This window comes from Patagioenas fasciata, chromosome 15 (genome assembly GCF_037038585.1).
Source record: "Patagioenas fasciata isolate bPatFas1 chromosome 15, bPatFas1.hap1, whole genome shotgun sequence".
Taxonomy (NCBI): domain Eukaryota; kingdom Metazoa; phylum Chordata; class Aves; order Columbiformes; family Columbidae; genus Patagioenas; species Patagioenas fasciata.
Genome location: NC_092534.1, coordinates 11,152,885 through 11,178,850, shown reverse-complemented (window position 1 = coordinate 11,178,850; position 25,966 = coordinate 11,152,885). Strand labels below are relative to the sequence as shown.

The following is a 25,966-nucleotide window of genomic DNA, read 5'->3' as shown; positions in this document are numbered from 1 at the left end:
GAGCATGGCAGCAAGGAGCAGGCTCTTTAATCAAGCCCCTGCAACATGTTGTTACTGTTTATATAAAAATAACAAATCTTTCCAAATATTTATTACTCTATCATGTGCTGAAGAGCGGGTACAGTGCATTTAGAAATGGAAAGCCGCCCCCAGGCAGCTGCCAGTCTCTGATGAGGGTGAATCTGAGATGCAGTTGACGTGGCAGGACAGGGGACAGCCCCGGGGAGCAGTGGGGCTGTGGGTGACCCCCCAGCCCAGTCCCACGGGTACTGGGGAATGGGGGGGCTGGGGAGGACCCTGGGGATGGGCAAGCATGGTGCAGATGTGAGGGGGAGGCTGAGTGGCAGCATGATGGGGGGGCTGTAAAATGAGATGCAGTTGGGAAGACACCCTTCTCCCTCCAAATGCTTCAAACAGACTGTGTTGGCAGTAGCGTTTGGGTGGCTTTGCATGGTAGGGAGCATCCCTTGTAGCTCCTTCTGCTTGACCACACTGAGGTGGGTCACTGCCCACCAGCATCCAGCCAGATCAGCGACGGTGCTTTGGGTACGCACCTTCTCCTTCGGCACCAACAGTTCTGCACAGCCTCTCAGCTCACAGGAACATTCTTCTTCCTGCATGAGTCTGCTATACAAAGCAGTTTTGGGGACGTTTCTGTGACTTTCCTGGGCTGTGCAGGTGGCATTGCAGGCTGTTGAGATGGCTCTGGGGGGGTGGATGCTGCACTGCGCTCTGCTGCGAGGAGCAGGGGACACCGCGGGTGGCTCAGGGGACGTTGCCTCAAGCTGTGCTGGGATTGTTAATCCAGTGGCTGCAGCTCATTTTCCTGCCCTGGTGCGATGGCCTGGCCCCATAGCACATTGGCATGGCACAGGTAAAGGCTGAGCATCACATCTTCTGCTGAAGATGCAGTTTTTGCTCTAAAAATCTGCACGGCAGATCTCGGTGTGGCGGAGGAGCTGTTGCAGGTGACTGTACAGGCTGGGGTTGCGCTTGCTGTGCGAGCTGGTGCTGCCACTTCCCATGGAGTTACTGGAAGCTTCTGTTGGTTCTTCCCAGCTCTGCAGACAGCTGCTTGCGGCTCAGCAGAGGTTGTTCTCTTTATATCCTGCATAGCGAAGGGAAAACGGGAGAAGAGGCCAGTGTGAGCTGGAGAGACTTGGTGGGGGTACACAAGCAAAACTCAGCCCGGTGTTTCTGAAATTTGCCCTATTTCATTTATATAAAGTACTACATAACAGCTGGGAGAAATTTCAGGCGAGCGCGAAGATTTTTATTGTTCTGTTTAGTATCTTTTTGCATGGCTTTTATCCCCTTATTGCTTCATTAAAATAAACTGGGTGTAAAGCTGCCTCTGGGCTAGGCGGTGATGGCTGCGCTTATTGTGCTGAGGACGGTGCGGATGCTTCGCCAGCTGCAGCAGCACGAACTCCGTATAAAATGCCACTTCTCAGTGAAGAGGCTGCTCTGTAGAACCCCTGGATTTGCAGCAGCCGAGCCCCGGCCGTCTGCTCCAAGGGTGCGCGGGCTTGTGCGAGGGTTGTGGAGGCTGCTCTGCTGGGGGACAGGCTAAATTGCTTATCCAAATTTCATTAAAAATGCAAATGTATTCTTTCACTGGGACAGAGCTGCATTAGAAAGTAGGCCATATCGTAAACATTAATAAAGTCATATTGGCCAGCAGGGACGTGGATGTGGAAAATGAGCCAAGAAAGCTCTTTGCGGAGCTCCATGTAAATAAAACGACACTCCTCTTTTTCTCTTCTCCTCCTCTGAAAGCTGGCAGCCTAGATAATGTTTTAATTGGGCACAGTGGCATGTAATTGTACAGGACTGTTGCCCAAGAAGAGCAAATTTAATTCATGGCTTGATGAAGGTTTCTTAGTGAAGCAGAAGCCAAGCATAATGGCCACGTAGAGCTAAAGGAAAATTCACCTAAATAGTAATTGCTTTTAAAGAAAACCCAGAATACTGAGCAGGTCTGATTTCTTCCTCCCACCCAGTGTGTTTTAAGACGGTTCCCCTAATGTGATACTGCAGGTGGTGTCTGATTGATGATGATGTCTGCGCCGGCCTTGCCCAGGTGCTGGTGCCCCCTGCACCTCCAACTCCCCATGGCCATCGACTGGAACGGGTTTCTGTGTGAATCTGACCTGGCGCTGAATCCCAGACCTTCCCTTGGGAGAACCCGGGGCAGGGACAGACGGATCCCGGACAGAGCTGCCGCAGCAAGGTGACTCCCGCAGCCTCCCCGCGCTGCCACCGCCTGCCGTGCAGCAGCAATAAAATCTTGTTCTAAACGGCTTTGGCTGGAGAGAGAGGAGCGAGCAGACACAGTAAATCTGCATGTTGGAAATGTTATTTTAATATCATATCCGTATAGCATCAAAAGGAGTGCCAAGTACACGAGAGATCTTGCCAGCTGCAGCCCTTTGAATGTCTTAAAGGCAGTAATGTTGTTGTGTAATAACACATAGTGCTCCAAACTGTCATGAGATAATGGCCTGTTTTCAAGGGAAGAAAAACAACAAGAAAACGGTGTAATCTGCATCCTCTCCTGCAGCATGTGGGGGCTGAGTGTGGTAGCGCTTGTCTTGCGAGGGTCAGCGCTGAGGGGCTGTGCTGTTTGCAGCGCTGCTGGCAAAGCCTCCCCTGCCAAGTGAGCATCCAGCTCCCGGCTGCAGCCACGGCAAGGCTGGGAGAAGAACATGGTGCTGCGGTGAGCGTCCTCCCTCCAGTGTCCTCTGTTCATGCCCTGCGTGAGGTCCCGAAGCACCACGAGGTCCAGTGCTGGGCAAACCTGTGTCCCAGCTGTCCCGGCAGTCGGTGTCAGCCCTGTGTCCCATGCTGGTCCCTGCTGTCCCAGCCCACTGGTCCTGCCTCACTGGCAGGGTGAACACGAACAGTATGCAGGGGAGCCAAAGCCTCACCAGGACTCGGGGCTGAGCATCCCACTGGTTGTTAAAGGCTTTCAGCCCCTAGCACCATGTGCTGCCCAGTTCATTCACTAAGGCTGTTGTTTTCTTTGGAGGAAGTGTCTGGATTTCTTATCAGCGTGTCCCCATGTTCGATAAATAGCTTTTTTCCTTCATTGGAAGTTTTCCAAATTATTAGGGGGTTTTTGTGTCTGCCTGCCCTCCTCACCAGCTTTCTTCTTGCCTCCTGGTGAGAGGAGAGGGTTTAATGTCAGCAGCACTCTGAGGCTTTCTGAGGAAATCAGCTGTCCCAGCACAAACCCTCTGGGAGTTTCTTCATCTCACAGTACGAAATGGGGCTCAAAGTGCTGCAGGGAGAGGGAAGAGCCGTGGGGAGAGGCTGTGACTTCAGCCAGGGGTTGGGATGGTCTCCTTTCCCTTTTCTATGGGCAAATTAGGGAAACGTGGATTAGGGGAGTGTGTGAAATGAAGCTGTGAACTCGAGTTTTGCTCTTTCCTTGCTGTGCTCCCGCAGTGCTCTGTGTGGCTTTCACTTGCTGCAGGTGAGATAGCCACAGAGAACCTGCTTGTTAGCCTTGATGAGGCGATTGCTAATTGACCAGCGATGGGAGCTGCCAGCTGCTGCCTCGCGCTTGGTGTGCTCTCCTCTGGGAGCCAAAAACCTGTTTGCTGACTTACAGTGGGGACACGTCCTCCAGACTGAGGTCGGCAGTCTGCAACCTTGCATCGGTCTGGTGCATCTGCAGAGTCGCCTGGGTGGGGACACCCCCCGTGTCCCTGCAGCCAGCGTTGTAGAGTCCCCGCCGAGGGCTGCCCGGTGTCCTTCCCGTCTGCGTGGGGCAGAGCACACACTGCTGTTTGCTGCCTGGGGACTGAGTACCTGACTGTGGGCAGGCGTCTCCCATTTGAGGACGCTGCAGAGGGGGGGAAATAGCTGCTTGTTGAGTGTTTGGGGAGGCCCTTCAGTGGGAGCTACTGGGAGAGAGCATCCCTGATACAGTGAGATGCCCTGACCCTGCCTGGGGTAGCAGTGATCTTTTTAAAGCAGAGAGATGGTGAGGACCAAATAGCGCTTGATATTTTATTTTTATTTTTATTTTTTCTTCCTATTTTTAAAAGAGATTTAATGAATGTTGAACTTCTTAACAAGTCTGTGGCTGGTGGAGGATGCTCAGACCCTCCTCCCTGGCCGGGTGCTGGTGGTTTGGTGTGTGGGGGAGACGTCAGTCAGCAGCTGCCCGTGCAGACAGAGCTACCACCACAATATTGCGCAGGGGCTGGTGTGCTGGGACGCCCCCAGTCCTTCCTGTGAGCCCCCTCTTTGCTGTCACCTGGGAAGGTTTGGGATGTGCACCCCCCTGATGGGAGAGTCAGACCCTAAAGGCAGCCCATGCTCAGCTGCAGGGCTGGTGAAATGAACCTCTTTCTGCCAGCACTGCAGGAGGAAGTGGTTGAAATAACAAGATAAGGTCCAGCCAACTGCTCCCCTCTGCCTGGAGCACACGGGGGGAGCAGCACGATCCCCAGGGCTCTGGGACCCTGCCTGGCCATGGCCACCCACACTGGGGGAGCAGACTGGGCTCCCAGCAGTGGTTCCTGGCTTCTCACCACCTGGGAATGGGGATGGAGCTTCATGTCCTGCCATGTGGCGGGTCCTTGCAAGCTCCGGAACACGCTGGCTGAGTTGGTGGGAACCCTGGGGTGCTGGTGAGGTGGCAGTGCTGAGGGACACACCATGCTGTGGTCCAGCCCTCTGGCTGGTGTCCTGTGCCCAGAGCATGCTGGTGGTTGCACAGCTGGGCCGAGTGCAGGGGCGAAGGGCCAGAGAGAAACTGAGAAGTGTCTTGGAATTGTTTGGAATGTTCCTGCTAGCTTTTTGATAGGTCACGTGTATGGGAGCTATGGTAATCGTGGAATCATGGAATCATTTTGATTGGAAGACACCCTCAAGGTCATGGAATTCAACTGTTACCCCACCCCTGGTGCTACCCCATGTCCCTGAGAGCCTCATCTCCACATCTGTCCAACCCCTCCAGGGATGGTGACCCCACCACTGCCCTGGGCAGCCTGTTCCAATGCCCGACAGCCCTTTGGGGAAGAAATTGTTCCCAATATCCAACCTGAAATGTGAGAGCTGTTTGTGCCTGTGTCGGGGCAGACTCATGCCTTGTGCTTTGCCCTCAGGCTGGTTTTGGGGAGCACTCAGTTGTTTGGGGAGCAGCGGAGCAGAGGAATGGTCAGTGTATTGCTGTAGGAAACCTGGGACTGTGGCAGAATTACGTGGCGTGGTTGCAACATCTATTAAATCTTATGTAGGAAGCTTCATGTTAAGAGGACCCTGACTAACTGCTGCTTTCAGTTGTACTTAAATTGATCTGTTGCCATTCCTGGATGTTCAAGAAACCCTTCAAACATCACTCTGCATATAGAGAATGAATCTCCCAAGATGTAGCATGCTCAAAATAAGCCAGAAGCAGCGGCAGGGAAGTCATTACTCTTCATATCAGCAAAAAAAAAAGTTGCTGTTGTATTCATGTTGTTTGTTTCCCTGTGCTTCCTGAAAAGCAGAAGGGCTGCTCAGCAGCTCTGGCACGTCACAGGGCTCACCCGGTGCGTCCGCACAGTTACCGAATGGCAGGGCTGGTGTGGCAGCAGGAGCTCGCGAGCACGGTGGCACCGCACGTGATGCCCACGCGGCATTGAGCCCTGTGCGGGTGTGAAACATCCCACCCCGACACGTGTCCCCAAACCACAGCCGTGGGGCCACCAATGGGTGATGTGACCGGTACACGGCTGGACAGGAGGGGACCCTGGGTCTTGATGCTGGGGGGTGTATGTGATTAATGCACAGGGAATTAGCTCCTCAAATGAGGTGAGAAATAAACACCTGCACCCTTCTATAATTCTGAATACATGTATTTTAACAATCTCCCCAAATTTGGATTAGTCTGATTTATGTAAAGCCAGTTTTTTAGAAATACTTGGTGGCAGAAGGGGACAAGATTACAGGCCACACTGTCCTTTTAGCAGGGTATAAATACCTTCCAAATGTTGCCCCATAGTATCTCTGTGTTTGTGGTCTTCTCTTGAGGTTGTCTTGGTCAAAGACCTTAAATCCTTCCCATTTGTAGGACCAGTGTTGAGTTCCAGCCTTTGACCTGCCTGGTTATGAGTTTCTGGAGGCAACAAGAGTGATCCTGGAGGGTAACCAGGAAAGCAGAAATGACACTTCTGGCCAAGTGTGCTTGAGAAATTTCTCACCCATGTCTGGGCTTAGCTCTGTACCCTAAATAGACCATGTAAAGGAAATGAGTGCTTTATCTTCAATGTGTGCTCAGCATAAATTCTTTTTCAGGAACAAAAAGCAGCTCAGTCTCTCTCTGGATCTCCAGTGCCATGGAAAATTAATTTTGATACCAGAATTAAGAAACCTCTTAGCCAGAGGCTTATGAGCCCCGTGACACTCTTGCTCTGCTCTGACTTCCCTGGGTTTCAAGAGGCAGACACGGTCTGTTTGGGCCACATCTGCACCCCAGACACCAGGATGCCATGGGGGGAATGCTGAGGAGAGGGGATGGTTATGGGTCACCCACTGAAACTTCTTCATTGTGGGCATGGGGCTGACACCTGATCCCATCGCCCTGTGACACTGAATCAATGCAAAGTCTCTGATTTACACAGGAGAACTATTTTCATGCTTGCCACTTGTAGAAAAGGCTCCTTGGATACGTGTCCCTTGTCCCAGGCTGGAGCCACGTGTGAGTGTTTTCAAATGCCGATGGGGCAAAGACAAAACCAGCATCGTGCTCCAATGCAGGGCTTGGAAAATAAAAGTTGGATTGACCTGGGGCAGATGGATGGTGGAAATGGGGGGCAGTCAGCAGGTACAGAAGCTGGAGAGGACGTGAAACCAGTGTTATCTGAGCATTGCTATATAATAATTACCCTGGTCTCTGCTTTTGGAAATAAGAGAATGTTGAGAATATTAAAATATGGGGGGGGAGAGATGAGAGGAAGGAAAGAGGAGTGAAGTTCCTCTCTGTCTTGGAGATAAGTGACAAAATTCAGCTTTAACTGAATTACATTATTAGCACTTTGGGGACTGGGTTTTTATCTTCCTTGAATAGGATTAATGTGCTGTTACACAAAGTAATGTCTGCAAAGCGAGCTAGCAGCCATGTTCTAGGGCTCCGAGAGGCAAGTGCGGTAACCGGGCTGACGGTGGGTGATCCGCACCTGGGACCGCGCTGTTCTCCATGTTGGGCTGGTTCTCTGGGCAGGACGGATCCTGCGGGACACTTCGCCATATTTCTGCCTCCTCTCAAGAGCCTGACGCAGAGTTTCAATTACAATATTAAATTACCAGGTCACTGGAGTATAAGTAGGCTGCCAAGTTTTTAATGATCTTCTTGTCATAGGCAAGTTTAGTTGTGTGTATTTTGTTTTTGTTTATTTTGTTTGGTTTTTTCTATGCACATTTAATTGAGGCCATCTGTAATTTAACACATCACACCAGTGAGCCTGAGGAGCAGTGAGTTGTGTAACTGGTGCAGGTTTTAAGAGAACTCGTCTCCCAGGGGCTGCTGCAGCTTCCCACTGTCTTCCAGCACCTTCGGAAGAAATCCAGAACTAATTGCCAAGCCTGTTTCATCTGGTCCCTTGGGGCCCCGATTAATCACAGAGTACTTATTGTTCGGCTCTGGCTGGTGGAGATGCTGAAGGAGTTGTTGGGGGCTGGGATGGGTCCCGAAATGGTTGCATGGGGGTGTGTGAGCAGAGCTGGACGTGGGCACTGGGGTGTCCCCAGGGACCCAGAGCTGCCCCCTTGCAAAGGGGCCAGGCTCAGAGAGGGCTGCAGCAGTCACCTCGATGCTGCCTGTCCCTGTTTGTGTAAGGTAGAAATGGAGTTTGTCCATCAGTCCTACATCTGGGGAAGCCTCGACCCGCACCCAAGGGCTTTTCCTCCGCCACCAGTGATCCCCAGGGAGCCACCAACACATCAGTATTCCCGCTCGCCTCCACCATCACCGGATGGCTCCAGGAGCTGGGTTGTCCCGCTCCAGCCCGGCACCGTCCTGCTCACTGCCAGAGGCCCTGACAAACTTCTCTGTGTGCAATAGTGTGAGGCTCATAATTTGGGATTTTAAGAAACAGGTTAGTTAGAGGGGATGTTAATGGGGAAAGAAACCAACTCCAATGTGAAAAATTACCTGTTGGTGTTGCTGCACCATGTCACCTGGCTATAATTAAAGATTAGGGAATAGCACGTTCATTCAGGGCACCTATTGGGGCCGGCGTGTGGGCAGGTTCACGGCTGGTGCGGTTCCCCCTGGTTCTGTGCGTGGGTCTGCGCAACAGCACCTGGCACAGGGAAAAGGAGCAGAGAAGAAAGTTGTCTGCAATCCCTGTGCACTTCGTGCAGGGAAACATATTGACAGCTTTGTTCTTGTTGCTTTGAGCTTCTCTACTGGCCCCGCTCGCATCCCGGGAGGTGGCTGGGTCTGGGGAACAGTGCAGGGGGCCCTGCAGCCGCGGGGTCCGTGTGGCCACTCCAGGGCGTGCAGCTCCACTTGCTGCAAACAGCCACTCTGCAAAGGATTCTGCAGGTGAGCTATTCTGCCAACAGCTTTTATTGGTCACTTAATAGTGTGATTTGTGGTGGGACTTGGCCACGTACCTGTGCGACCATCCCTGCGTGGTCAGGGGACAGGCACGTATAGGGGGAGAAAGGAGCAGCTCCCGTGGGGTGGCTTTGGGTGCTGGGGCTGAGGCTGCTGGGCTTTGTTGGCCCAAGCAATTCAGAGAGGAAGCAGGAATGGGACTTTTGCCGTGTCCTGGGTGGAGGGACCTGTCCTCTGCCACAGCCGGTGAACCCTGTGCCAGCGGGATTACTGGTGCCACTGCCTGGGCAGCCCCTTCCCTCGCAGCCTGGATGTGCCTTTCAGTGTTCCTCTGGCACACGTAGTGGGAGCAATGAAGATCTTTCCCCGATCCAAGCTCTAATGCTGTCATTGTCCCCTTCCCCACCCACACCTATTATATTGCTGTGGATGATTGATGTTCCTTATCCCGCCTGGCTTCAATACGTTCATTGTCATGCAGAGGATGTTGTCAATTCATTACTGGTATTTCATATAAAAGCTGCAGACTTTTTTTGAATGTTTTGTTCATATGTACTCAAATCCTTCTAAAAGTGCATGGCTGGGCTCAAAATATTTAACCCCTTTAAAAAAAAAAAAAAAGGAATATTAAAGATGTCTCTTTCAGAAGTGAACAACAGAGTAGCCTTCCTCCCCCTCCTCTTCATCACAGCTGCTGCTGTGTGATGGGTGCTGCAAGCACTGGATCCGCTTGATTGTTGTTGACAAGGTCTTACCCTGAGAAACCACAGACACCAGTTGTACCCCTAGTTGGTGGGTGCAGTTCCCAGTCGCTGGGCTGGAATCCATGCCTGGGGCAGCTAATCCTATATCTGCTATAGGGTCTCTCTGCTGTCCTGATGCAAAGAGAGCAGCAAGGTTTCCCTTTACAGTTCTGCAAGGCTGTCCTTTCTTTGTATTTTTGTACTCTTCGTATTTTGGGGAAACAAGTGCCCAGAGGCATTGCTTGCACTGAATGGAGTGATGGGCTCCTCCTCTCCTACTGTGTGCTGGGAAGATCTGAACTGCAAGTGCCTTTCAGGGGTGGGACTGGAGTGTGAGGGGAAGTCATCTGCTCCAGGGACACCTGTACCGTTCCCTGGGGGAGCAATCTGTGCTGGTGCCACTACCCAGGGACCGCGCTGGGCTCAGAACTGCAGGGGGACACTGGGGACAGCTGAGTGCGCTTTGAAACTCCTGCTGTGCCCACCACGTCGTCTCCCTCCTGGGGACCAAGGATGGAACCACTGCTGAGGGTTGGGGCAGAACTTGTGTTGGGACCTGCTGAGTTCATCTGGCCCTGTGGAGGAACTCAAAGGGTGGCTGAGTCATAACTGGCTTACAAGGAACAAGATCAGTGATAGCCAGGCAGCCAGTGCGGGCTGTGTGGGAGGGATGGGGGGAGTTGTGCTGCTCAGGATGTCGAGAGCTCTCTGGAGTGTCCTGCCCACATTGTGACAGCGTGGGCAGTGGTTTGGTGAGGGCCATGGGCAGCGGAGAGCCTGGGCTCTGGGGAAGGGCTCAGCGGCTGTATCTGAGCCAGCCTGGACTTGGCGATCAGGCAGGTGCTGCTGTGCTGCGCCATGGGTGGGAGATGCAGTGAGCACCAGAGCGTGGAGACAGCACAGCCTGGAAGGCTCAGTCATCCGTGAACCGCGGGAGGAGAGAGGGGAGGAGGAGATTATGGCGTCTGCAAGAGCCTTCAAAAATACCCAGATCCTGCCCGTGAAACCCCTCGACACCTGAATGCATTTTCCTCTTCATCCTGCAGCATCAGTAACAAATGAACATTCCTGGGAATCCTCAGACTTAGAATCACAGAATGTCCTGAGTTGGAAGGGACCCACAAGGATCATTAAGTCTGTCTCCTTGTCCCTGCATAGGACAACCCCAAACTTGTAATTCATGGAGGAACTGGGACAGGGTAAAGCCATCCTGGGCTCTTGTCTGGCTTTGAATGTTGCAGCAAGTCCTGCTCCATGTACCAGAGCCTGGGGGGTGCTGGGCTCGGCTGATGAGAAGCACCTTGTCCCCAAGCTGCCTCGGGCGCTGGGGGCTCGGTGAGGGTCACAGAGCTGCTGCTGGCACAGTTGGCAGAGCAGTGGCCGCCGCTTTGTGCGTTGTGCCGACCTGGGTCTGCAAGGGGGTAAATTATTCAGCCTGAAAGTGAGTCACTGTTACAGCTTGGTATGGGAGAAAGGTTGATGAAGTATTTAAAGTCTGAGCCAGGCTGAGGCTCTAATGTAAAATTAATGTCTTTGTGTCTCTGGAAATAGCTGCCAGCCCTGGTATGGGTGCAGAGCGGCCGGTTGGCATTGCGGGCTTTGGGAGACGGGCCTGGAGGGGGGCTGTTCTGTGGGATCCTGGGTTTCTGCAGACACGACCTTGTTTGGGAGCCAATGCTGCTTCTCTTCCCCTCCCAAACAGCAAGCAGAGCAGCGAGGGGTTGGTTTTCTTGGAGAACTGGGAGCTCTCCCTGTAGGGTGAACGGGAGATGTGAGCAAAAAGCCTGGAGCAGGTACTGGGTGTATGAGCAGGTGAGGAGCTTAAATAAACGAGGATGTTTCAGTCTGCCCTCTCCCTAACAAGGATTTTCACAGAAGAGAGGATTCCTGCTCTTCAGGCACAGAATCCCTGTTGCTGACTCCTTGCCTGGAGGGCTCAGTCCTTCCCTGGTGCTGGGGAAGGGTCCTGGGGACCGGAGGAGCAGGAGCATCGTCCCCTCCCTGTGAAAAGGGGAAATGGCATCAGCCACGGGGCTGCTGGGCTGGGGACGGCTCGTGGAGCCCGGGCAGGCCCTGGTGCTGCCATTGTGTCCATGCTCCGTCCCTCCCCAGCAGCCAGCCCGGGGTGAGGAGCCGTGGGCCAAAGTCCTGCCTGTACTGATGCGTTGTACATGCTTCAGGATCTGCCGAGAGCAGAACGGACAGTGCCAATTGTTTTTATAACGACTGGAAGATTGTATAGCTTTAAAAAAAATACATCCTGCTGATTTTTCTTTAGAAATACCAGGAAATGCAGTTTTATCTTCCTGGCACTGAATGACAGCTTTCTCAGCACTAATTTGCAAGGCTGGGCCTCTTCAAATCTGTAATGAAGCTTTCTTTGTACCGTTAGCACAGAATTAACTGGTCTGAATAAGAATCACTTTCTTGGATTGAGAGTCTTTGTAGCTGCTCAGTCAATCAGAGTTTTGTAGAGAAAGGAGGCTGGTGAGACCTCGCAGAAGAGCAGCCTGCTGTCTCCCTCGCTCTTTTTATCTTCCCCCTTTTCCTTAAGAAAACAAGTTCTCCTTTTCGATAAGAAACCAAACTGTACAGAAATGCCTTCTGGTGCTCCCTGACCTCCAACATCCCTTTTTATCTTTTGCTTGAGTCAGCGGCATCCACCCCTGTTCTGCAAGTCCCTGTCCCCTCTGTCACCTGCTGCCGTGCAGGTCACCGTGCTGGGGCTGCACGTCCAACGGTGCAAATCGGCACCGAAAATCCCAGAGCACCATTGTGGAGCCGACAACGGGAAAACCGCTGAGGCCTGATGAGGAGCTGAAGATATTCGTTGTGTTGTGAGAACTCCAGAAAGCTTTTAACCAAAGCCGGGGATTAAATCCAAATAGCACAAATTTCAGCTCAGCTTCTCTCTGTGTGCTGTAAGCGATTAAAAGCTGTAAAATGCTGTCAGAAATTCAGGACTTCCCCTCCTGGAAACTTTCCCCTTATTTTATGATTGCTATGCTTCACTGACTTGTTGTTTGGTGCAGTGAGTCTTATTCTTTAACGTGAGAATGGAAAATTGTAGGCAACTGCTGGCTGTGGTGCATTTCAGTACATCATCGGGGCAAAGCCGGGCTAATGCATCTGACCCCATGGGTTTGCCCAGCGTAGGTGGATCAACACAAAGCTCCTTTAAAAATCTTTTTTTGGTTATATTATTTTCTCCAGTTTTGCTAATCTGAATTCCAAGCTGTTTCCTGACTCTCTTGTTATTTAGGAAATGGAAAAGTTATCTAAGTGATAATTTCCACAGGTTGTAAGGGAGCAGCTATGCGCTGAGAGATGCTTGAAATAATCTTTGAGCTTCGTGATATTAGAACCATCTGCTAAATCACGGCTCCATCAGCTCTCTGGGGTGGTTTTAACTCCTCCCTGGGTTTGATTTTTCAATGAGTCTTGCTTGATCCTTATTCTGGCTCTGTTAACTCTCCATCTGTCTGCCTTGTTTGACGTACCGTATCTGAGAGTGTTCCTGGTGCCTCCAGAGCTCTCCTTGCCTGGCGGAGGTGGACAACGGGCTTCCCTGCCGCGGGAACGCGTGTTCTGGGAAGAGATGACTCCGCTGAATTATTCATTTCATGAAGGACTCGGGGAAAATCGATTAGCCCCATCTTCAGAACATCAGGACAAGGAGTTCACGCAATGAAATTAGAGCAACAAATGGAGATCAAATGGAAGGCAGCGTGGCTTTGTGCCACATGGAGCTGCTGGGCAGGGTTCGTTCTGCAGGAAGTCGTTTGTCACAGAGTCTGGGTTTTTGAGGAGGGCTGCATACCTTCCTGCCAGCTAACAATGTTTGGGAGATGAGGCTAATCAGATCTCATGTGGCAGGCTCCGAGCCGATGGTGTGCAGGGCTCAGGAAGCGATTTCTCATCCCGAGCCAGCCCGGCTCTGCCTGCCGGGTACGCTGCAGGTTTGTGTTCTCCTGGCAATTGAAGCCCTGTGCTGTGGGCTGATGCCAGGGCCCTGTGGCCAAGGGCTTGTGTTGGGGATGCTGCAGCTTGGAGGCAGCGTGGGGGCTCTCCTGGGGCTGTGTGGAGACATGGTGCTTCAGGTGGCCCAACACCACTGCTCGTTCTCTGGTGTCTGTGACCCTTCGCAGCCATCCAGCTCCCCCCACAAATGGGTTCATGCAGCGTGACCAGGGCATGGGGAAAGGCAGTTTTCCCTCTAGCGTGTGCTTCTAGCACCCCAAAAAGAGCAAGGTCAAAGTACACTGAAGAAGTGGGACCCCAAAATGGCCTCAAGAGACCCACTCTGAACAGGACTGGCTGCTGCATCAGCCAAACATGTGTCCTGGCAGTAAGAGCGTGGGCAGAGATGCAGCCCCAGAGCTTGTGCTGCTGTCTAGGACAGACTCAGCAGCCTCACATACTTGGACTTTGCAAATAAAATGCTAACCCTGAGACTTTTCTGGGCTTTCATATTCCTGGGAATACCTTTGTTCACCTTGGGCTGCCTCCCTGGGTAGACTGGTGCCAGTATAAGGAGCTTAAATCTTTGATAAAGGGCTTTTTCTGGGTAGAAGCCACTGGACTGGGAAGGATTTTGTATTCTAAGAGCAAATCTCTGAGCATTGTTGTATCTTTGGGCAAACTGCCCAACTGTCTGCTTTTGGGAAATAATGTGAATGGAGACGGAGCGTGCGAGGTGAGCTATGGTGCATATGGTTGGGAAACTCTTTTGCATTTGTTTACATTTTGTAAACAGAAAGAAAATACTCTAAAGAAGGAAGGTGTGTGTGCAAGCAACGCTCAGCATACAGCCACACTGTGAACAAGCCCGGAGAGACAAAGGCACCAATGATGGTGCTGCCCATCACCGGGGCAGTCGGCATGGCCGGGACTGCTCCCCAGGATGCTGTGGGGAGGGGAGAGGAGCCCCAGGCTGGGGGAGCCCCTCATGGGTGGGACTGGGGCACGAACAGGGGGACCACGCTCCTCCCGCAGCCCCCAGAGCTGGGGCTGGACTGAGCATCCCCCTGGCCAGGACTGCCCAGCCTGGCCTGGCAACCCTCGAGTGCCATCAAAGCTGTCCCTGGTGTGCTGTAACATCTCTCCCTGTCCCCTCTGACAGAGTTTCACCTGGAGCATCAGAGGGATGAGGCAACTGTCCATTCCTGCAGGACTAGCTACACCATAGTGACAAACTGCACAGAAATTCCTTATTAGTGGCTCTGCCTGGTGCCTCATGACCTCGAATGCTCTTGGTGGGTCCCTGTGTATTAAAGCAGCCCTGGTGCTGACACCTTGCCGTGCTCGAGCCCTGCGCAGCTCCCCGAGTGCTGGGAGCTGCCTGTTCCCATCAGCTCTCCCCATGTCAAGGTGATGAATCTTCAAACCCTCCCGCTGCTGCCTGAGCTGCTTTGCAATGCTGGAAGCACCTGCCCTTCTCCAGTTGCACTTTGCTAATGTCGAGGTCTGTCCTCTCTTATTTTTTACTTTTGCTGAAGGTTTTGTTGTTGCTCTGTGCTGTTGACTGGCAGGACAATTTCAGGGTCCAGGTGAGACCCTGCCCTGCACTGGGGCACCCACAGCAGCTGTGGGGCAGGTGGTGCTGAATGGGATTCATCTCCAGGTCAGCGTTGAGCTCACAGCTTGTCTAGGTCACTGGTTGTGGGGCTGGGATGACAAAAGTCCTCAGCAATTAGGAGCCTTCCACCCATCTTTTTGCAGCAATATTTCCACGCAGTGCAATCAAGCACCAGATTTGGCCCTCCTGCCATTGTGGAGGACATACGGGGGGCTTCTGTTTGCTGCAATAATTTGCAGCTTTGTTCCAAAACACGCAAACGTACAACAGCTCCTGACTGCCCGCTGTTGAAAAGAGCTTTAATGTACTGGCCTGCGTCCCTGCGCTCAGCAGCCGGAGCTGATGGATGCTCTGCCGAGCGGCGCTCGCGGCCCCGGGAGGTCCCTGCCCGTGCTGGAGCTGCAGCCGGACACGTGCTCTGCAATGTGCATGCTCCTGGAATGCATTTGGATGAGCTTTTTCTGGTTGGCAGGTTCTGCGATCAGCTTGGGAAGCTGCTTTGTGGTTTTTCTTGAGAATTTTGAGCTGTGATTTGGACCAAGAAGCCTTTAAGTATATGTGTGTGTATATATAAAAGCAACACCATTACTGTTTTCTCTCTTTTTGTTCTTCAAAATAAGGCTAGTTCCGAGGGCTCGAAAGTATGCTGGATCCCTGCTGCTATTGTGGGTCCTTAGCTCTGAAAAAACAACCTTCTAGGAGACATTTCTTACTGAAAGCACACGAGGATCACAGGGAATGGAGGTGCGTGATCTTGCCCTGCTGATTTGGTGCAATTCTGCCCAGATCTGAGCAGCTGTGCTGGGGCTGCTATTACAAATGTGCGTTCCAGCAAGTCTCGTAAGGCTGCGGAGAGTGGCTGAGCTGGAGGGCTCTGCCTCTTGGCGGTTGTAGGGTTTGTATCTGGCGCTTCCCCCAGGACAGAGATGTCTCCCCAGATGCCTGCAGTGGAGGTGGTGCTAAAGAAGTTTAGGGCCAGTGAACATTCCTGCATTTTGCAACAACAAATGGCAAAGATAAATGTTTCATTTTTGTTGTATATAAATGACTCAGGATGTTTGTATCTCACCAGTGGGATTTGATAACTTTATTATCCATATAATAAGATTTACAAATTAACTGTCTAATTAGCAACCTGGGAAAGCTGCTGCTTGTACTGTAGTTTCTAAACTGACAGAGATACAGGCTGGAAAGGCTGCAGCGTGATGGGAGCAGGAGCTCCGGAGCTGCCGCGCTGCCTGTCCTGGTGCCGCGGCTGGGGGAGCTGGAGCTCCTGCTTGGCGGGGAGCACAGAAATGCTCCGGGTTAGTCATGGGAGGGAGGATCTGTGAAATCTCCTTGCATTTGCTGGGTAGGATGCACATTTTGGAGTTAAGGCAGAGTTACTGGAGTGAACTCCCATACCTGATTAATTCTATTGGCCTTTCCTTTTTTGCATGGGTTGAGTATTCACCTGAGCATGCAGGAAACGTTTGCCTGGTCTCTCCGGGGCTTGCAGAGCAGCGCTGGCTGCAAAGCCCACACTGCTGCAGTGGGCACAGAGCCCCTGGCTTGCTTTGAATGCAGAGGGAAGTGTTACTGTTCAGCATCTCCCAACAGATTGTCCTTACAATCCATATTAACATTGATTGCTGGAGAAGCTGCTATTCTTGCTAAATATTTGGTCACCACAAAGATGACATACAGTGACTTGGCTATCGTTTAGTGAACTTGATTGAACTGTAATATGAAGGTTTTGAACACATGGCAGTTATTTTTCCCACTTGAAAATACTGTATTTCTAGTGTGTTCTTTAGATCTGCCCTCAAAGAGCAGGCAGTGTCACCATGTGTGAATATATTTAATGCCATCTTTAATAATTAAACTCTTCAATGAAACCTTAAGAGAAGATGGGGGAGAGGCTGCAGTAAAAGTCCAGGGTGGTTTTGAGCTTCTCAGACATTGTCTTTCTAGTCGCTGCCACTAGAAATGGGCATTTCACCTCTTCTGCTTATGCAAGTGAATGTGAGATGAATGTGCTCTGCTTTTGCTGTGTGTTTGCAGAGCAGGAGCGAGCAGCTCGCCGGGGTTGGTGTGTGCACACGTGTGTGTCACTGGCACGGCTGTGACTCCATCACTTGGCTCCATGTTCTCTTTTCTCTCACTGCTCTGACATCCCCTCCTTGCTTCTCCTTCTCATCTGACTTCTGCCTGACAAGTTGAATGTGCAACGAGCAGAGCACAGAAAGCCACAGCAGATTCTTCTTGTGCGCCGCAGAACTTAAGCCTCTGACTTTTGAATTTTTGAACGCAATGCGTTTGAGCCCCCCTGTTGTGCTGGGTCCCCGGTGCTGTGCCAGCACAGCAGGGCCCTGCTCAGAGCAGGGGGGATGACACGAGGTTGCTTTTGAAAGCAAAGCACCGCGGCTTCCTGCTGGAGCAAAAATTGAAAGGTCAGACTTCCAACTTTTCCCGAAGTAAAGCCAGGCTGACAGCCACCCTTGCCCTGCTCAGGTAGACGTGTGTGGCAGTAAAGCCGTGAGCACATGTAGAAATAGCCAAGGTGGTTCCAAGGGACAGAAACGAGCCTTTTTAATCCCTTGCTTTTCTTTCTTTTACCTGCTTTTGAGAGTCAGGTTTGCGTCCCACAACCTGTTGAGCTATGGCATTAGGAATGGCGTTAGGAAGCTCAGCCCGGCAGCAATCTGGTTTAGTGTTGGATTGGAATTATCTCAGCTCCGCTGGGAACCTGTCCTGGATGTCAGCACCAGTGTGACCCTCCCGGCCGCCCATGTCGCAGAACCTTATTGGATTTGTGCACACACTTCAGGACAAATCTTTGCTAATAGAGTTGTAATTCCTTCCTGCCTGCCTCCCAGATGCCTCTGTCTCTGTGTATAAATGACAGAAATGGTGAGCAATGTTTTCAAGAAAATGTTTGGTTTTTAGACTCAGGAAAGCAAGTGAGAGGTCCTACGAGGAGAGAGTTGTTGGCAGCTGCTGTGCCTCTCGAACCTTTTGAGTTTGGTTATTTTGTAATGAAAAATGTGAAAAGGGAAAAAGTTTAAAGCTGGATGTGCAGGGCAGAATAAGGGGATTATGAGTATAATGGCAAACATTACTTTTGTTCCTTAGGAAAAGTCTGATAGTGATGTGATTGAAACCTGCTTTGTTTTTGCACTGCTTCATTTGTTTTACGTGCTCAATTTCTCTGAACCCCAGTAGACTCTGCATCTCATCTTCCCGTTGCTCTGTCATTTAGTGTAACTGCAGCTCTTGGGAAAAGGATGCGATGAATCCGAGAGCCCTTGGACAGAGCTGGTTGGTGCCTGTGTTTCCCCAGACAAAGGCAGCCTTGCACAGCTTTGCTTTGCTCACAGAGTCAGCTGAGACCCCCGGAGAAGGACCTGGGCCCTCAGGTGTAGTTACCTGCTGTGCTGAGTGGCTTTTTTAAGGTCTATGGCTGAAAGTAAGGTGCTTATTTGGTGTTCTGGGAAGAAATTAGCCTTTAAGTACAATGCTTTGGCTGCACAGATTGCAAAAATACTGCTGACAGCTTCAGATTAACATGCGCTGTAAGGGGTTGGTGGTTTAAGGGGTACGGATTTAGCCCTGGATACTCACGCTGGAAAGTCTGGGTAACAGCGTGTTGGGATGAATTTTCCTGCACAGTTCCCAGAGGGGTGACTTTGTCATCGACGTGCGTGAGGAGAGGGAGACGTTTATGTCTTCTGGTCTGGCAAATGGAGGCTGGGGAGTTGAAGAAAAGCAGAGCTGTGGGAGGAAAATTGCCCACCTGTTCCCGTCGGTACAATCTTCCATTTTTGGACACATGCACTTTCAGCTCAGATACCCACAAATGCCAGATTCTCCCTCTTTTTATACGCGGTGGTGACCTCAGAGCGTATGCCGCAAGTGACAGTGAGCTCAAAGCGAACATAAGGTTCCCAGCCCTCCTCTGACATTCACTCAACATTTTGTTTCTGCTTAGTTTTACTGAAACGCCTGGTCCTGTTGACGATATTCAATAAGGTTTAAAAATCTACCACAGGCTTTCCTTAAAGAAACCTTTTTAGAGTCCTGGATGTTTCTTCTCATAATTTAGACATAATAGCTGTTTATTTTTGCAGCTCTGTGTTCACGTGGTACCTGTCCCTCGTTGTCCCCTGACACCGTCACTGTCTTCTCTTCGCAGTTTGCTGCTTCGTCGTGCACAAGCGGTGCCATGAGTTCGTCACCTTCTCCTGCCCCGGCGCTGACAAGGGCCCTGCCTCGGATGTGAGTACCTGCCTGCTGGATCACGCCGTTCTGTGAAGGTTTGGGGGTTTGGAGGTGTTGTTCTCCAGCTTTCCTGGCTGGTGGCGCTTCTGTGCGGTTATTTCACATGGATCTAATTGATTATTCCTAGTCACATGGGCTCTCACATACTTCCTATACACTTAAATCACTTTCAAATCATCCAATAACTTGCTATTGGCAGAGCCGGGAGAATGCTTGGGATTGCAGAGATGTTTCCATGGCTCCTTTTTGTCCCTTGAGTCACAGCCTCAGTTTCCCCATCAGTAAAATGATGTTTCCAGATTCTGCCACCTCAACTGAGGTTTTAGGTTTGGGATTAATTAAAATGCATGAAGCACTAAATGCTGGAAAACTGGTTTAAACTTCTAGTTGAAGACTCTGGTCAGTGTGTCCTGAGCTGAAGACAACTCTCCTCTGGCTGGGCTTGGTTCAATGCCTTGATCAGGTCCTTTTGTCACAAGTGAAATACACAGAATCACAGAATGGCTGGGGTTGGAAGGGTTCTCTGGAGATCAACCAGTCCACCCCACCGGCTAAAGCAGGTTCACCCGAAAGAATGAGCTGTCATTTAACAGGTACTTCTGTGTTGCTGGGCTATAGTCAGCCCCAGGGAATGTGCCTGTCCTTGCTCCTCCTCAGCTCATCACTTTTTCAAAGCCGTCACTGCCCCACGTTGTTATTTCTGTGTCAGGCTCCTGTTCCTGTGGCTGTTCAGCGTTACCTGGCACTGGGGCTCTCAGCCGCTCACCTGCAGCATCCCTGCTCCTGTGTCTGCTTTGTATCACCTTGCAGGCTTAGTTAAACCAATATGTATGTTTAGCCTTCTCAAAGGAAAAAGACCCTGCAGGCACGTTTCACACTCGCGTGTGATCTGCATGGTCAGTGTTGCTGCGTTTGCTCTGACCCTCTCAGAAAACACAGAAGTGACGGGGGAGCATCACACAGAACAAAACTGCTGGGAAACGCCAGCCTAGGTCTGACCTCTGGAAAACAGTGTTGTCATTCTTTAGAAAATATAAACCCATCCAAATGCCTGATTACCGCAAGGACTGAATTTCCTGGCAAACCCCCGGGCTTTCGAGCGAGCGGGAGCGCTGGGGCAGCGGCACTGCTGGGGGCTCCTTGGCGCGGGTCTGCCAGTGCCTTTCAGGTCTGTCTGGCAGGTTTTGTGTTTTACCGTGGAAACTGGCTAATTTGGGGAACTGCTAGGAGAAAAGAGCTGGAATCGGGGAAACGACAGTGCACCACAACTCTCACCCTTAAAAATAGCAGCAGTGGGAGCAGGCAGCGCAACACGCAGCGGGAGGGAGGCCAAACACGCTGCCAGGCATCCTGCCCAAAACCGGCTGCCTGCGGGGTTCTGGTAATCGGGAGGTTTTGGGGAAGGGGCAGAGCTGGGGACAGCGGTGAGGAGCCCTAGGACAGCCCGGTCCTGCTCCCCACGCGTGTCTCTGACCGGCTGTGGGTCACTGAGCAGCCTCTGCCTGGGCTGGAAAGGTCTAAATTCAATCTAAGTTTTCACCGTGTAAGAGTTGCCACTTGGTACCAGGGTACACATAAAGGCTCTTGGTGGGATTCTTTGTTCCTTGCTGGTGTTGCTGGGTGAGAGCTGCCACCGTGACTCCTCCAGCAGACAGGTAAAAGGTGCCCAGTTGGTGTCAGGTAATTTTTAAGACATTACTTTTGAAAATGAAGAGAGAAATGCAGATGCTTGGGACTTGAAGCAGGGAGCAAAATGGACACTTTTTAGCTCTTTGGGGTTTTTTTTGCCATTTAGTTTGTACCCCTGGACCGCTGTCAGCTGGGGTGTCAGTGGGGCAAACTTGGTTTCTTCTGCACTGGCAATCAAGCTTCTCACAGCAATATAATCATTAGTGAACTTTCAATCAGGAGGTGGAAGACGACTTCACCAAACAGCAATGCCCTGTCTGCTTCAGGCAGGAGCCAAGGACAGGGGCTTCATTCTGAGCTGATGCAAAGCTCAGGCTTAGCTCCGCTCTGTGGTTGCCAATAACCACGGCATGAATCCCGAGCGACCTGTAATCACGTCAAACACTGGTAGCATCTAGGCTGTAGCAATTATAGCCGTGCATTTTTTTCAGTCGGTGCCGCAATCTGATAACAGTCTTTCCTTTCACAAATATTAATATACAGTGAAATACTGCAGAAAAAAATGAGTTTAATGTATTGCATTTGTTTAAACCTTGCAGCGTGTTTGTGGTTAGAGTGAGCCACACGATGTAGCTGAGCCAGGGAGGGAAGATCCGTTGGGTGCGGTGGCATCTGCAGGGCTGGAAGATGCTGCGAGTGAGAGATGCTGCAATTCCAGCCACATCCCAGCTGCCGCTGCTGTTCATCCCCAGAGCTGCTCTGGTCATGGAACCTGGTGGAAAATAGATCAAAAGAAAGACATTTTCTAGCTTTGCTCCTTGGTCTTTGTATCTCATAGTACTGCACAGTTACTTCAGAATGAAGGAAAAAAACATTTTGCATCCCCTAAAGTGCATATGGTATATATATGGGTATATATGGATGCTGGATTTTAAACACCTGAGCAATACTAGTTATCTAAATAAAACTCTTCTCCTTAAAGGTAAGTATTTGCTCAAGTGCTTCCTGGGATGGTGGCTTATGCGTGTATGAAGCAGATAACCCTGGGGGAAGGCTGATGTTTTACACTCCTCGGAGCATAACAAAATAACTGGGGAGCAGCGAATGTCAAAGTCTCTTTCTGTCACTGTTGACTGGTCCTACTTTGGAGCAGGTTTGTGTTTGATCTGGTTGTGTTTGAACTTCCTTGAGGAGGGAGAGAGTGTGTGTGTTTAACCTTGCAAAGCCCACCGAATAGGAATCTTCTGTCTAGGAGAGGAGGACTAATTGTACAGTGATGATAGAGCCTTTGAATAAAAAAAAGGTGTGTGTGGGGAGAAGTCGCTTCTTACAATAAAGAATGAAGCTGTAGCTATAAATGCTGCTACCGAAAACACCAAGGATGCTTTCGTGCTGGATTGCTCGAGTCCTGGAGGATTGATTGCTGATGGCTGGGGATGTGGCAGGGGGATGTTTGGGGCAGTGGCGTTGCTGGGGATGGGGGATCTATTACACGGCTCTGGATCACTGCAGGGCACAGTGGTTTTACCACTGACTTCCCTGCCTTGGTCTGGATGTGCGCTGTGCACCCACCAGTTCCAGTGCTAAACTCTGCAGGTTCTGTTATGAGCTCTGGCAATCCTGTGCTCTCCTGTGGGCTGAAGTTTTCTGAAATACAGCCAGGTCTTCAGGAGCTGAAGTCAGGCATGTGTAATGTAATGCAGTTGACAAACCTAATTATAGTAGGAGCTATTAGTAGAATGCATAATTATTTAAATTGTAGACAAAATAATCATTAAAATGACCTTCTTTGCATTATCCTGTTAAAGGTCATCTAATCAGGATGTATTAATAAATACCAGAGGTGCTCTAGGAAGGTAACAGGCCAGTGTAGCTTCTTTTTGATTTTGCATTTAATTTTTCTGCCCTTTGCAGCTTTAGCAGAGGATTTCTGTAATGCAATCAACACGGCACCTTTGGTCTTTCCACGCTTTGGTTGCTGGAGGCAGAGTCTTTTAATCTTTGCCTTGGGATCCTCCTTTCTTGAAAAGCTCCAGAGTTGAGTGTTTGCATTGATGAAAGTATTGCTGCCACTTTATTTTAGAACAAGAGAGGTGCTTCCCGGGGCATGGGTCATGCACGTGGTGTTGGAGTCAGGAGCTCTCTCTGCAGCGTCGGTCGGTGGCCGTTATCCCTTGGTGCACAGCATCCCCAGCTCCCACGCTGACACTGGTCACAGGGTGCAGAGAGGGTCGCTCTGCTTCCCCAGGTTTGGTTTCCTCTCTAGGGTGTTTGGGCAAACGTGGGCTGGCAACAATGGGATTTCAGCAGCAGAACAAGTGAAGGTGCCGTTTGTGCTACCTGATGGTTCGCAGCTCCGTCAAGTTTCTCCTTTCTGGGGTCTTCTCCAGAGGGAAGGAACCCCCGTGGCTGGGCAGTCCCTTTGCACAGGATCATCACGGGGTTGTCACCAAGCTCTGCCTGGCAAGGGTGCAGGTGGGGTGTGCAGCTGCCTCCCCTTCGTCCAGGTGTGCTCATTGAGCCAGGACCCTCCTGAAGGCACCGAGCACCCTCTTTCCCAGCTCCTGCCTTGGGGAGCAGGACCCCGGTCTCTTCTCGCGACTCACACACCTCTGCGCTGCCCCGGCTCTGATGCACGAGTGGATCTTTGCAGCCTCGCTGCAGCTCGCTGCTTTCCTTCGCCTTGCTAATTAACTTCTCCAGCTCTCGCCGTGTGCCATCTGCCCCTCGCCGAGGGCACGCGCTCGCTGCTCCTGCCAGCGCAGGCGGCCGGTGACGGTGACAGTTCCTGTGGGATGAAGATGTCTCTGCCGTGCTCCTTCCCAGCACCTTCTGGTGTTCCCTGGCTCTGCCGGCACCCAGCTCTCCCTCCCGCCAGCTTGCACACGTCTGCAGTTCTGGAATTGAAGGGCTCTTCTCTCGTTTTCCTGGCATGTGCCTTGTTACACCTGTGCAGATGGCAGCCCCTGGCTGAAGGGGGGACTTGGAGAGGGCGGTTGGGTCCCCAGGACTGGGGCTGAGCCAGGTTTGTGCAGAGCAGAGCTGGCGGGATGGCAGCAAGGTGACAGTGCAGGCTGTGCCACACGGGTGACACGGTGGGGGTTCTGCAGATGAAGCTCCCTGCAGGTGGGGAGGTGTTTTGGGGTCTCTGTTTTGGGCAACCTGGAGGCTGCAGGGTGCAGGAAAGCGCTTTGGGAGCTCCATTCATTGCACTATAATAAAATGACTCTCAAGGCATGTGAAATATAACAAACATTTCTAAATGCTCTTGAGATGCTAACGCTGCTCAGGGAGAAAAGCTGAGTTTGGCTTTTTCTTGCTGCTTGGTAAGAGAGTATATTTTATTCAGTGTTTGCAGCAGGAGAAGAATAACTGTCATCCGTATCCCTCTGCAGTTGTCTGACTAGCAGACGAGATCTTTTGTCAATAAAAATGTATTAACTTGCTGGAGGCTGTCAGGGGAAGCTGTCAGTGGCAGGGTTCATCTGTGACTGCCTGTTTGACATGGCAGCAGCCCAAACCGCGATGCTGGTGCCCACAGCCACCTTGGCAGCCAGTGCATTGCTGTCCATGCTTGGGGGCTGCTGCTCCCCCTGGGCACGGTGCGGGCAGAGGAACTGCCTGCATCCCTCTGCCTGCATCCCTCTGCCTGCATCCCTCTGCCCACACTGCCCGCATCCCTCTGCCCGCATCCCTCTGCCCGCATCCTGCTGCCTGCGCTGCTGTGCCCTCGCGCCCTGTGCTGTGCCATGTTTCCTGTGGCTGTAGTACTGTCAACAACAGAAAAACAGCTTTGGTGTCACTGTTGCAGCAGTGTCAAATCCGCTTTAAAGCATGGTGTGCTGAAGCAGGCTCCTGCGGAGTCACAATATTGAGGAAAAAGATGCGCCAAACTTTTCTTGTCTTGCCTTGAACAGGACGTGTGTTTTCTTTGTGTGTGCAACCTTCTTTCAGAGAAGTCTCTATGGTTTATTGTTGCTCTTTTCTTTCAAACAAAGCCTCATCACTTTTGTTCACTTATTCCTTAACTTCCTTGCTTGGTTTTAGCTGGGATTTGGGGCTATTTCTCACCAAAGGCATTTTTCCAGCCCTTTGCAAGCAGGTGGGAAGATGCAGGAGGGGCATCCCCAGGGCAGCAGCTCTGACTGCAGGTCCTGAACAGCACAGAGCAGGCGAGCGCGGCCAAAAGCCCGTCCTGGCCAAGAGCAGGGGTCCCTGACTCTGGTGGCTGCAGTTGTCTTGGGTTCCTGTTCCCCCAGCACCTCCTGGCTTCATAAGCAGAACTTGTGTGGTCAGAGGATGCTGTCTGGAGTAGTCTCATCCAGCCTCTTACAAACTGGTATTTTCCTGGAGGGAACAATGGGATTTTCTCTCCAGCATCACCTTTACAGTCGCTGTTAGGCCATTTCTGTCTCTGCTGCGAGTTGTTCCCTGTGTGCTAGGGGGAATTTTCCCCCAGGGAAATGTGGGAGCAAAGTGTGAGGCTTTTGATTTTATGTCCACTGCCTGGTTTCCGTGAGGTGCAGACAGTGAGCTGTTGCTGTGTTATATTTGCTCTGCTATAAGCTGCTTAAATTGATATGAAATTCACTTCAAAATAGTCCCTTCACATGAACTGTGTTAATTCTTCTTCAGAAGAGATAATTTAAAGCTTTTTGTGCGATGAGGTGGGAAAAGCAGGGATGCATAATCTTGAATCAAACCTTTGTGACTGTTCTGTAGAGTCCAGGAAATTTTGGCAGCACAGAGGATTAAAATAGCATCAGCCATCGGTGTTGGTCTGACCTCTTCCCCAGGGAACACGGGGCAGCCGGGCTCAGCTGAAGGACACACGGTGTGGGGCTCTGGGCCATGGAGAAACCCAAGTGTCTTTCGTAGATGACTTATTTTAGAGGTGAACTCAAGAGAGCTGTTTTAAAAACATTTTGCGGCTCAGATTGCTGGGCCTGAGAGTCTGGTCCCTCCACCTGCCCCCTGCCCTCCCTCAGAGCTGGGCAAAGCTGAATTTAGTGCAGAAGCAAATGAAAGCCCAGGCAGTATCCAGCGTGGTGTTTGCAGCTCTGTGACAGAGAACTGCTGCCCTTGCTGGGACACGGACTTTGCATGAGGAACAGCTGGAGCAGAACGCCCTTGCTTGCAGTCGGTGCTACCCTGCTCTGCTCTGGTCTCGCCCCTTTGCTCCCTCTGCCATCCCGGCAG

At 51.4% G+C, this 25,966-nt stretch overlaps 1 protein-coding gene across 2 annotated transcripts in view; it reads left to right on the top strand.

Annotated features, from left to right (window-relative positions):
- PRKCB (protein kinase C beta) overlaps positions 1 to 25,966 on the top strand; it is a 108,085-nt gene that overhangs the window by 25,185 nt on the left and 56,934 nt on the right. For both annotated transcript variants that reach the window (XM_065850363.2, XM_065850362.2), the window contains exon 3: positions 19,053 to 19,135. In XM_065850363.2, the coding sequence (XP_065706435.1) occupies positions 19,053 to 19,135 (83 nt within the window). The remainder of the gene's footprint in view (positions 1 to 19,052; positions 19,136 to 25,966) is intronic.